General features: G+C 54.7%; 1 protein-coding gene across 1 annotated transcript in view; it reads left to right on the forward strand.

Moving 5' to 3' along the window:
* Positions 1-5,025: 5,025 nt before the first annotated feature.
* The window catches only part of ELN (elastin), a gene marked incomplete at both ends in the record, with an annotated part of 29,704 nt that continues 22,564 nt past the window's right edge, over positions 5,026-12,165 (forward strand). Inside the window, 3 exons of the mRNA XM_080704206.1 lie at positions 5,026-5,107; positions 10,806-10,856; positions 11,805-11,888. Coding sequence (XP_080560332.1) covers positions 5,026-5,107; positions 10,806-10,856; positions 11,805-11,888 — 217 coding nt within the window. The remainder of the gene's footprint in view (positions 5,108-10,805; positions 10,857-11,804; positions 11,889-12,165) is intronic.

The raw sequence follows: 12,165 nt of genomic DNA on the forward strand, positions 1-12,165 counted from the left end.
AAGTTTTAAGACTTAACTACAAAAAAGAAAACAAAATACTTTGCCAATAATTTTTATATTACTTAGCTGTTGAAATTATAATATGCTAAATATTCTGGGTTAAATATACTACTAAGATTAATTTTCAGCTGGGAATAGTGACGCACACTTGTAATCCCAGCATTTGGGAGGCTGAGACAGGAGGATCTCAGTTCAAGGACAGCCTCAGCTACTTAGTGAGGCTCTTTGCAACTCAGTGAGACCCTGTTTCAAAATAAAAACTAAAAATTAGGGCTGGGGGTGTCACTAGGGGGTAGAATGCCCCTGGGTTTCATCCCAAGTACCACAATAATAATAATAATAATAAATTTTCTTTGATAGGCATGGTGGTGGAAGATGCTGACCGGAATGTCACAAGTTCGAGACCAGCCTGGGCAGCTTAGGGAGACCCTGCCTCAAAATTTAAAAAGACAGATGCAGTGACACATTCCTGTAATTCCAGTACTTGAGAGGCTGACACAGAAGGATTGTAGGTTTGAGGCCAGCCTCAGCAGCTTAATGAGACCTTCTGCAATTTAGCAAGATTCTGTTTCAAAATAGAAAAAAAAAAAAAAAGAATGTTCCTGGGTTCAATCTAAATAATAATAATAATAATAATAATAATTATAGTAGTAGTAGTAGTTGTTGTTGTTGTTGTGGCTGTATCTCAGTGTTAGAGTGTCCCTGGGTTCAATACCCAGTTCTAGAAAAGAAAATAAAGTTCATTTTTTTTTCTTTTTGGTGGTACTGGGATGAAACCCTTCTACCTCCAGGCTACACTCCCGGACCTATTTTATATTTTATTTGGAAACAGGTTCTTTTAAGCCAGCGAGGCTGGCTTCGAACCTGCGCGATCCTCCTGTCTCTGCCTCACAAGCGCGGGGATTACAAGTGTGCGCCACCACGCCCGCCAGGAAGTTAATTTTTTTAAGGTTTCTTTTAGCTTCTGTATCTTCGAGAAAACTTACATCCAAAGGAGGGGAAGGTTCTGGCCTTCCTGTCCGCACCTGGATCTAATGGACGAGGCAGGAGGGTGGGGAAGGTGTGTCCTGCGTCCTCCATCCTGTCTTGCTACTGAGGAGTTATCCCAGCCAGCATTCATTTTCCTTCCCAAGCCTCAGTTTGTTGCAGAGGGGAATCTGTGCTCCCCTACCAGCCACTCACCCTATTTCCTTTGAGGCTGGCGGGAGGGACCCTCGCTCACACGGGGGTGTGAATGACTGCCAGTAGCATCTTCGGTGGCCCTGGGAGGAAACGCCACTGGGGTCCCAGATCTGGCTGAACTCCTCTCTGCCTAGACTAGTCCTGCAGCCCATCCATCCCTCTCATGAGCCCAGGGTCTCCATGGCAGCGTCCCCTGAACTTAACAGATGATGGGACCATGTGTAGACAAAAAAGAAAACAAAAAGCACGCCCCAGGGAGTCTCTCTACACCAGCAGTTTCTGTCACCATCTCCTGGGGGGTCCTCTATGCTGTATTCAACGCTCTTGGGAGACGGTAATGAGTTTATCCTCAACCTGCCTTCCATGATGGCCAGCCGGTGGGGGGTAAGAAGACGTACCCAAGCTCAGCCTGAGGGATCCTGTGTGAGGGACCCTCAGAGAGTTCCAGGGGACAGAGATGCTGAAAGTGGGGCAGACCTGGAGGAACAGAAACCTCACCAACAAAGACACAACACCCAGACCCCCAGGACCAGCCTGGGGGCCAGGGAGCAACGCCAGAAGCCAGGTGGGAAGCCGGTCAGAAGGAAGGAAGCGACCCAGTGAGCTGTGTGGCGAAGGGCCTGGAAGGCCCTACTCAGGAGTCTAGAAGTGATCTGAATGGCTAATGAGGGCTTCCGAGCAAAGCCCTGATGTTCTCAGAGTGCTGAAAAGATCCTCCCTAAGCCAGCCATGGTGGCGCACCCTTGTAATCCCCTCGCTCGGGAGGCTGAAACAGCAGGATCACACAGGTTCGAAGCTAGCCTCAGATACTTAGTGAGGCTCTCAGCAACTTAGTGAGACCCTGTTTCCGAATAAAGTATAAAATAGGTAGGGAGCATAGCCCAGAGGTAGAAAGCCTCTGGGTTCCATTCCTGGTATCAAAAAAAAAAAAAAAAATCCTCCTTAGACTCCTAGACAATGCACTGTGATGGAGTCCAGGCAACTCACCTGGGTGCCCACACAGACCCAGGCTACAAGCAGGCGGTGAGGCTTGCCAACAATAACCGCCAGGGGCACCTGGCAGCCCTGTGCAAGTGGTTCTACAAGTATAATCTTATTTCACCTGTATAGCTACACAGGGAGGTGGTACTGACCAGTGAGGACTGTTGGGCTTCTTGAATGTACTAGCGAATGCATGAGTGCCGGTGACGGCTGTACCCCTCGTCCCTACACTACACATGGCATTCTGGGGGTAACTTGAGCTGAACGAGAACTGGATGGATTTGACTCTGAACGGGGGCCCCCTTGGCGATGTACAAAAGCTTTCGCGCACCATGTGTTAGTGGAACTACTGAAAGGAGTGCAGCCTGATAGAGAGAAGGGGAGACTAGAGCTGGAGGCAGGATCCAGGCCCCAGCCCAGCAACCTCAAGTCTCTATCCCAGCGAGTGCCCCTCCATACCTCTCGCGGATCCCCCACAGCAGGCCTTCTCCTGCTGGCTCCAGCCTCTTTCCCAGTCCTGGAATTAATAAAGACTCCAAGCAGACTGCGGTTTGCAAGTCTGAGAGCCGGTTCCTGCCCACGTCACTGCCCCAAGAGGAGTGGGGCCCAGTTCCCCACCAGCACCCCCTTCCTTCCCCCTTCCTGGGAAGGCAGCAGGCACACAGATGTACCGCTGACCTCCCCTCCCTCCCAGTGCACTTCTCAGGCACGGAGTCTCAGACCCCATCTCCCAGCCGCCCTGACCCCAGCCAACAACAGCTGGCTTGGGGGACATTAGGCCCTTCTAATCTCCACCAGCTACCCCAATTCACCCCCCCCCAAATAACCACACTATATGTAAGAACGATTGTATGCATGAAGACGCCTCTCCTAGCATGTCTCCACCTTCCAGAATTCTGGAGCCACCATGGTTGGAGACCCAGGAGAAAGGGGCGGGGGGGGGGTCCAGGGTCTTAGGGTGGCCCAGCAGAGACCCCAGCTGATAGCAACACTGAAACCAGAAACAGCTCTTGCAGACCTGGTGGTGGCAGTAGCAATCCTTGCTGGCCCTGGGACCAGGTGAGTTCAGAGCATTTGGTTCAAAGATAGTTCAGAAATTGTTCAGATCCAAAAGGTATGAAGCAGAACTATCTTTGCAATGATCTTCCTAGGCAGGGATGTTTATCACCACTTGATGAATGAAGAAACTGTAGATCTATAGAGAAGTTACCGCACTACAAAGAGCCAGAACCAGAACTCAGTCCTAGGCAAACCTGAGGCCGAGGCCCGCCTTTGACCTCTCTGCTGCTGGCTGCCCCTGCTAGCGCTCCAGACTGCCACCATGCTCCTGGCTGGAGGGGCCTTTAACTCATCCCTCTGGTGCCAGGAAAGCCCCAGACACGTGGCCTCGACTTTGTCCCTTGATTGGCAATGACCTAGAGCACAGTGGCTTTTTCTATCCTCTGGCTTCCATGTTTCTTTCCTACTAGCAGGGCTTGGGAGGGACAAGACCCTCTCCCGATCCACTACGCACACACCCCCCAAACCCTTCGGGTGCCCACCCTGCTCAGGTCCCCCGTGGGAAGGGCTCTGAGCTCTGCTGGGTGATGTCCCTGCTGTTTCAGCATAGGCTGCCCTCTCCTGGCCACCGGGAGAATGGCAATCCAGAGCACTCTCCCAGGGGCAGGGAGAGCAAGGCTGAGGCTCCCAAGTCTCATGTGGACGCTGGTGGTGCTCAGTCATGTGACAGGTGGCCGCCAAGGGACAACGAAGAGACTGAGCTGCTAGTAATATTCATGGGGCTCCCATCTCCCTGTTCCCACAGTGAGCCTGAGGACCAGCCTGACTTTGCCAGAGCCTGAAGTCTGCACAGGGCCAGGTGTCAGACTGTGACCTAGGCCCATGCAGAACGGAACCTCATGTGTCAGAGTTCCCTACATGCCCCAGGTGCTTCAAGGGGACAAAGCGGACATGGCCGTTCCTCCCCGGCCATTCTCCTGACTGCAGCCCCCTGGCCTCTGCCGAGGCCAACCACAGACCTACCTAACACCCTTTCCCCAGAGAGCGGAGTCCTTAACTCGTGCTGAAAGGACCTTTGTAGCATGCCGGGGTCCCTATTCTGTTCCCTAGCTGTTCCACAGGGCGATACAATATCTTATCTACCCCCCACCAGGCCCTTCTGCCTGAAGTCCCCCAAACCTCTGCACACATGGGCTTCCAGACCCCCAGACCTGCCCAACCTCCCCACCCCAGCTTTGGGGAGGGCCCATCTCTAGCCAAGCCTGGGGGTGTCAGGGTGTCTGGAGGGCCGGGGTGGGGGCCGAGGCGCGAGACAGCTGGCCTGTGTCCCCACACTGGGCCTGGGGCCCAGCCGGAGGGGCGGGGGCCTGGCCACTCAGGCCTTGGCTAGGGCCGGGATTTTTGGCTGGGCTGCTGGGCCCTCCCTCCTGCTTCCTCTCCCGAGGGCTGTCCTGGCAGAGGCCCCTCACACTCTCTGGCGGGAACAGGGCCAGCAGCAAGGAGAGAACCGCCACAGAGGGAAAGCGGGAAAGAGATGGAGGACAGTGTGTGTGAGTGTGTGTGTGTGTGTGTGTGTGTGTGTGTGTGAGCATGTGTGTGTGTGTGTGAGCGTGTGTGTGTGAGCATGTGTGTGTGAAGGAAAAAGGCCCACAGTCCAGTCAGACCCAGCCTGGGAGGCTCTGGGGCCTGTCCTTTCGTAATTGCCCCCTCCCCGCACCCCCTCCCCCGGCCTCCCCCTTCTCCCGCCCTCCCCCTTCTCCCGCCCTCTCTCCCTCCCTCCTTCTCTCGCAGCCGAGGAGGCAGCAATTACGCTCTGGGGATAAAACGAGGCGCAGAGATCAGGCTGGGGCATTCGTCCCCGAGATGGCGGGTCTGACGGCAGCAGCCCCGAGGCCCGGAGTCCTGCTGCTCCTGCTGTCCTTCCTCCACCCCGCGCAGCCCGGAGGTAAGGGCCCCTCGCCCGTTCCCACGTTGCCCTCAGCCCTGGACGGACAGGGGGACCTAGCGGATGGACGGGGCCAGAGGGAGCCCTTTGCCCCCGGCTCCTCCTCCTCGTCCTTCCCCGGGGCCCCAGGGACTGACCCTCCAAAGAGTCAGTGCCACGCTGAGGGGGATCCTGTCAAACAGACGCCCACGTCCCTGGAGCATCCCTTCCCAGCGGCCGGTCTCCGCTGCCCTGAGAGGGCTTTGGGGACGCGGCTCCGCCAGTGGGACCTCGCTGGCATGTGGACTCTGGAAGCGTGCACACCTGTGGATGCAGCCAGGCAGGCATGCCGCCCTGGGGACCAGGGACCTGGGTTTGAGACCATTCAGCCACAGTGAGCTGTGTGACCTCTGCAGGTTCCTTGTCCCCTGGGAAGTCAGGACGCCTCACTCTGAGGAAGGTCAGGGTTGATTATGGGGTTGCAGGTTGGAGAGCTACTGCTGTGGCTTGTTCCTGGAGAGAGAAACTGAGACCCTTGACTGTGTGTGTGTGTGTGTGTGTGTGTGTGTGTGTGTGTGTGTGTACAGGAACAAGTGCATTCTGTGTTATAGCGCACAGGTGTATGTGTGCCTGTGCCCAAATATGTCACTGGATAGGGGTGGTTCTGGGAAGGTGTGGATGTGTGCTCAAAGTTCATCCCTGGACAGGTATGTGTATGCGGAGGGGTATATGTGAAGCTGCCTATTAGCATCTACAAAAGTCTACCACCTGACAGACATGTACAGCTGAGAGAGGGTGTCCCTGGGAGCGGGTTGTCACTGCCTGTGTGCCTGTGTGTGGGTCTGTGTGCACCGTGTGCTGTGGGGAGCACAGGCCAGGAAGGGCCAGCTGGGGCTCCTGCCCGTCTCCCGGCAGAGGGAATGTGGCCAACTTCAGAGGCTGCAGCGGACCTCTGGGCATCACTGGCCCACCTGGCTTGTGCCTGGACCAAGTACAGCTGGTTACTGTGGGGCTGCTCCAGGGGGCCAGCTAGGGCACAGAAGGTGCTTCCAGCTTGGGGGAAGAGAGGTGCAAGCTCATGAGCCATCATGGGTGGTGGCCTGGGTGGGGCTGGTTTCCATAGAAGACCCCCGCCATTTTAAGTAGACTTTGAGAACAGGAGCTCGGGGGGCTGCAGGGCGGAGTAGGGCTGGAGTCAGGGCTGGGCAGGAGCAACAGCTGCCGCTTCCATGAGCTTGACCTGGGCCCGCTGCTGTGACAGGAGCTCCCTGTGCAGGGTCCATTCCTAAGCCCAGATGAAGCCAAGGAGCGTAGACGCCTGTGGACGGGGTCCTGCAGAGGCGGTGGATGAGCCAGCACTTGAGAGCCTCTGGGCTGTCTGATCCTCCACCCCAGGTGTGGCCCCAAACACCTACCCACCCGTTTTTCCCAAACCCAGCTGCCACCTCTAGCAGGACAGTTAATCATCAAAGGATTATTATCTTTACTTTATAAATGGGGAAACTGAGGCTCCAACAGGCTAAAGCGGCCCTTGAGGGCTAGCATCCACCAGTTCTCTGCTCTGACTCAAAGGATGAAAGAGTTAGGGGGAAGGTACCCGGCAATCGCTGGGGAGGTGCACACCCTGGCCAAGTCTGTCCTCAGTCTTGGTGAGGCTAACTGCTCAGCTACTGGCAGCCCGTGCGGAGATAAGTCTTAGTTCTGTCCCAGGTGACCAGACCAGTTGCGTTCAAACAAGGGGTATGAATCTGTGAGGTCTTCCGGGTTTGGGCACAGAGCCTTCCAAAGTCTGAGAGATCAAGGAGCCAGGGAGACCCCACCACACACTCCTAGCCCCCGCCTGGCTGGCCTGGGGAAGCCCAGATTCCCCCCAAGAAGGGGCTATTTCTCCTGCAGTTTCCCGGCTCCAAGAAGCGCTAGCCTCCTGGCTGTAACAATAGTACTTGGTGAAATAAACAAGGTGCTCAGTCCCGGTGCCATTTAAAAGGGGATCATGAGACTCCCCCCTTAACCAAATAATCCTCTCCCCAACCCAGAAATATTCCTAGGCTTTTTCCCTTCCCCCTGCCCCCAATTTCTAAACCAAAGTTGGTTTGGATCCAGGATTTTCAACCCTGACCAGGTATGAGAATCGCCCAAGGAAACTCTGAACAATTCCGACACCAGGGTCCCACCCCTGAATTCCTGCTCAGTTTGGTCTGAGGAGGAGCCTGGACCGGGTTTTTTGTTTTGTTTTGTTTTGTTTTTTAAGCTTCCCAGGTACCTCTGAAGAGCCGCCAGGACCTACCGAGAAGCTCCAGTTTAGTGGTTGATCCCTCTCTGTGTGCGGGGTGGGTGGGGCGCCCTCCGCAGGAGTGCAAATATGCCCCCCTGTGGGAGGGGACAGAGTCCCCCTCACCCACTGGAGGACAGATTGTTTTTGAAAAAACCCTTGGCAGCCTTCTCCTGCAAACAACAAACAGCTTCGTGAGGTTTTATCTGCTCCCCATCCCGGCCCCCTGGACTTTGGCTTGGCACAGCCTCTGCCAAAGCCCGCTGGCCCGCTGCTTGCTCCCAAACAGGCTTCTCCCAGATCTTTGAACCTGGAGCCCAGACTCTGGGCAAAAAGCCCTGCAAGTGACTGGGGTCAACTGCAGGTCCCAGGCTGTGCACTTCATCCTACTGGCCCTCAGTTTCCCTGGCTCCAAAATGGGAAGAAACACCCCTGCCCGAGGTAGCCACCTCCTAGGGCCAGTAGGAGGCTTCAACCATTCGGCATCTGCCCAGAACGCATCGTAGAGGACCGGACTGTTACGTGTGACGAGGGAATGTTAACTTGTAAAACGACACAGTCTCTTATTCGGAATTGGCTAACTCAGGCCGATGGAGCCTCGTAATTCATTTCTAGGCTTAATTTCTAAGGTTTAACTCTCCCTCGGGGGTAGCCAATGTATAAATGGGATGTAGTGATGGAGAGAACAGAGAGGGGGAAGGGCTGGCCCAGAGAAGCCCCAGGAAATCCAGAACAGCTTCTCAGTGGACGTTTGAGTTAGACCTTGAAAAAAAGGTAGATGTTTGAGAGGCCGTCAGTGAGTGGGAGACTGTCAGTGAGCCTCAAGCTGGAGGGCTCTGGCAGGCAGAATTGGAGAGACAGAGGAATATATTTTGTCTCCATAGGAGGAAGGCCTCTTCAGGTAGAGCCAACAGCAACGAAAGGTAGTGAGTTTCCTGTCGCCGGCGGTGTGCAAGCAGAAGCAGGAGGGATGTTTGCAGGAGTTCCAGCCCAGGCCAGAAAACTGTTATGATCCCTGAGAGTCTAGGATCATGATTCTTAGAGACAAGTTCCACCCTGGGCTGGTCAGCAGAACAAGCCAAATCCACATAAAACAAGACAAGTGTGTTCCGGGCCAGCTGTCTTGGGCCAGCTGAGCAGCACAGGCTCAGAGAAGGCAGGAGGGAGAAATTGAGCTCAGCACTAGAAGCAGGGTAAGACTTGGACAGGCAGGCCTTCCTGGCAGAGAGAACGCTCCTGTCCAGGAGCTGAGGTGGGAATGAGAGTGTCCCTCTGGGAGCCTGCTACATCCGCAAAGGCCCTCTACCAACTCCTGCTAGGGAGAGGAGAACTGGGGAGAGAGGGGAAGCAGAGTCCTCCTCCTGTGGAAAAGGCCTGGCCACAGCCAGGAGCAGAGCCCTAGGAGAGAAGTGGGGGTTCAGCCAAGCCCCAGGGCTGGACACGCCCAAGACAGGAAGACCCCCAGGACAGGAATGATCAGGGATGAAGCAGGTCAGATACACATCCCTAGGCAACCTGTCTTCCTCCTCTCCACCTACTTCGCTCATTATTTATTGAGCACCTGTTGTATACCTGCCCCTGGACCATGCAGCAGAGAGACAGAGACAGAGACAGAGAGAGACAGATAGACAAAGAGATCAAGACAGAGACACACACACACAGAGAGAGAGAGAGAGAGAGAGAGAGAGAGAGAGAGAGAGAGAGCGCGCAATTTTTCTATGTCAGGTGTGGACAAGACATAGCTTCTTACTTGAATCCCTTGCAAGGCAGTGAGGACCAGCCCAATGTTGCATAAAAAAGGAAAAAAGCTCAGAGAGGTTAAGTCCCTTGACTGAAGTCACAGAAGCGGCAGAGCTAGGCTTGGAAACCAGAGGGTTCTGTCCAGAGCCCCCTGCCCTCCCTACCCACTTCACTGTTCCCCTCCATCTCTCCAGAGAGCAGAGGACGGGAGAAACGGCCACAAGGGAGGAGACAGAGAAAGCACTGGAAGCAGAGAGGCTGGGCAGAGAAAGATGCAGAAGAGACAGCCTTCAGAGCAGAGGCAGGAGCCAGAAAAGGCATCAAAGGCCCAAGGCAAACCATGTGTGGCTTTGGCAGCCGATGACAGGCTCCAAGCACTCATTCCCAGCAAGCCAGCCTCCTCAGGGCCACCATCCGAGCCCCCAGGCGCTGACCAGATTGCTCACACACTCCAGAGCTGGATCGCAGTCCCTAGGGGGTCACAGACCACGGGAGGGGTGGCGCCAGGGCTTTGGCACGGGCTAGCCATGACAGCCGGGCATCCCCAACCGTGCTGAGCTGCAGCTGAGGCTGACAAGGCCCAGGGGCCAGCAGGCCCAACTGGGAGGTGTTGCCAGGCCTCAGAGGCCAGACGTCTGGCTGTGAAGCCACTCTGGACATGCCACAGAGCTGCGTGGCACCATCCCCAAGCCCTCCCGTGCCCCGTGAGACTCCCCAGCTCTCTTTAGCAGGGCGGTGCTGGGCCATTGGCAAGGCTGGGGGCATTCTGTGGTGCAGCCAGGGTTGCCATGACGATGGTTCAGGCTGAGGTGCGGGGCCAGCATGACAGTATTCTCCAGGGAGAGCCTCGCTGGTCCATGGGGACCGCACTCGTGACCTTGGCCAGGGAATTAGCTGTTCCTTAGGAAACTGTTCTCTTTGCCCATTTATGATGGCCCCCTCCTGGCCCCGGCGCCTCCCAAGACAGCCCCAAGTCAGATGGCCAGAACCCCACCCAAGTATTGTTGCCCAGTGGCTGAGGACGCTGACCTCACGCCGTCCTATCAGTGTGGGAATGGTTGCGATCTTGCTGGCGGCAGCTGCGCTTCCTCGCTGCTCGCCGGCCTTGCAGCCTGGTCTGCCCTCCCACAACCCTGGCTCCGACCCGTGCTGCTCAGCACCCAGGGCTGATCCTCAAGGAGAACCAAGAAGCGCTGTGTCAACCAGCCTTCTAGGAGGACTGGTCCAAGTCGAAGCCAGCCTCCATCTCTTGCCAGCTGTGTGGCCCTGGACACATCTCTTCACCTCTCTGGGCCTCATTTCACATCTGTTAAGATCACAATGGTGATCCCTGCCTTCTCAGCCTTCCAGAAGTGGGAATGAGAAAATGTAAACAGAAATAGCTGGGTCCGTAGAAACTGTTTTATAGACAAATCATATATATATATGACATAGCTTCTTACTTGAAGATATTATGGTGGTGGTACTAATAGAAACTCCCAGCCCTTTGTATTTTAAAGGTCTCACTCAGTTGCTCAGAGTCTCCCTACATTGTTGAGGCTGGTGTCGAACCTGTGATCCTCCTGTCTCAGCCTCCCAAGTACTGGAATTATAGGCGTGTGCCACCACGCCCAGCTGACAGGCCATATCTTGACCTCTCTGGCATCACTGTTGTGGCCTTGCTCCTGAGTTCTGATTAATGAGGGCTCTCTCTCTGCTTCCTTTCAGGGGTCCCAGGGGCTGTTCCTGGTGGAGTTCCCGGAGGAGTCTTTTATCCAGGTAAGGTACACAAAATGTCCACCACCCGTGGGAGGCCAAAGGGGACGCTATATGCTAGAAGAGGTGCTTTTTGACACTACACACAGTAAGGACATTCACAGGCCTACAGAAGACCCACAAGTCATGCCCACTCAAAAATGCAGTTAACGTGGCCCTGCTTTACAGCTACTAATAGCATAAACATTCTGAAAGATGAAACACAATCCCGCGAGTGGTCAGGAAACAGGCGCCTTCATGCATTCCTACCGTTAGAAGGTTCGAAGTCTTCGAACCATTAATTCCACTCTTGGCAAATCATTGAAAAAAAAAAAAAAGAGCAGTCTGCAACAAACTGATGGGAGTGTCACTTGCCACAACTGTAAAGCGAGACCGAAGGGTGTGACTCAGTGAACTCTAAATATTAAGCAGCAGCAAAGTATGAGTGTGTTGTGTGTGTGCAATGCAGTGGGGTAGCACTGAAGGAAATGTAATGTAAAAGCAATGACTGAGGCAGGCCTGGTAGCCCACACCTATTATCCAGTACTTGGGAGGCTGAGACCGGAGGATCGGAGTTTGAGGATCGGAGTCTCAGCTACTCAGTGAGGCCCTTTGCAACTCAGTGAGACCCTGTTTCAAAATAAAGAATAAAAAATAGGGCTGGTGGTGTAGCTTGGAGGTAGAATGCCCCTGGGTTCCATCCCCAGTACCACCAAAAAGAAAAATGTATTTAAGGGTTTGGAACTGACATAAGTGGAAGCTGGGGGAGCCACCAGTGCTTTCCCAAGTACAAACTGGCTCAGGGTTCATGATTCAGTGCGCCAGATGAAGATACTGACACTCACAGTAGAAGACACTGGAGCTAGGCAGTATTAAATGTGACCATGGATGGAGGGCTGGTTTGTCTGGAAGGGTACTGATGGCTTTCTATCTATCCTCCCTTCCTTCCTCCCTCCCTTCCTCCATCTACAGGGGCAGGTCTTGGTGCTGGGGCTGGTCTTGGAGCTGGAGCTGGTCTTGGAGCTGGAGCTGGTCTGGGAGGCCTGGGAGGAGGAGGTAAACTCAAAAACCAAATTTGTTTCCCTGAAGGGGTGTGGGTGTGATGCAGGCCCCCTCACATCCTCAGACCTAAGGTCCCCAGAAGGCCCAAGCATCAAAGTCCCTGGTTTTACAGCTTGCGATACAGCTTGAGAACTGGAATCCGTGGGCCTCCTGAGCCCTGACCTTTTCCCTTAATGACCCTACCTACTTTCATATTTCTTACGATCCTCAAAATTATCCCTGCCAAGCCGGGCACAGTGGTACACCCCTGTAATCCCAGGACGGGAGAGAT

This window comes from Muscardinus avellanarius, assembly GCF_963383645.1.
Source record: "Muscardinus avellanarius genome assembly, chromosome: 10".
NCBI classification, from domain to species: Eukaryota; Metazoa; Chordata; class Mammalia; order Rodentia; family Gliridae; genus Muscardinus; species Muscardinus avellanarius.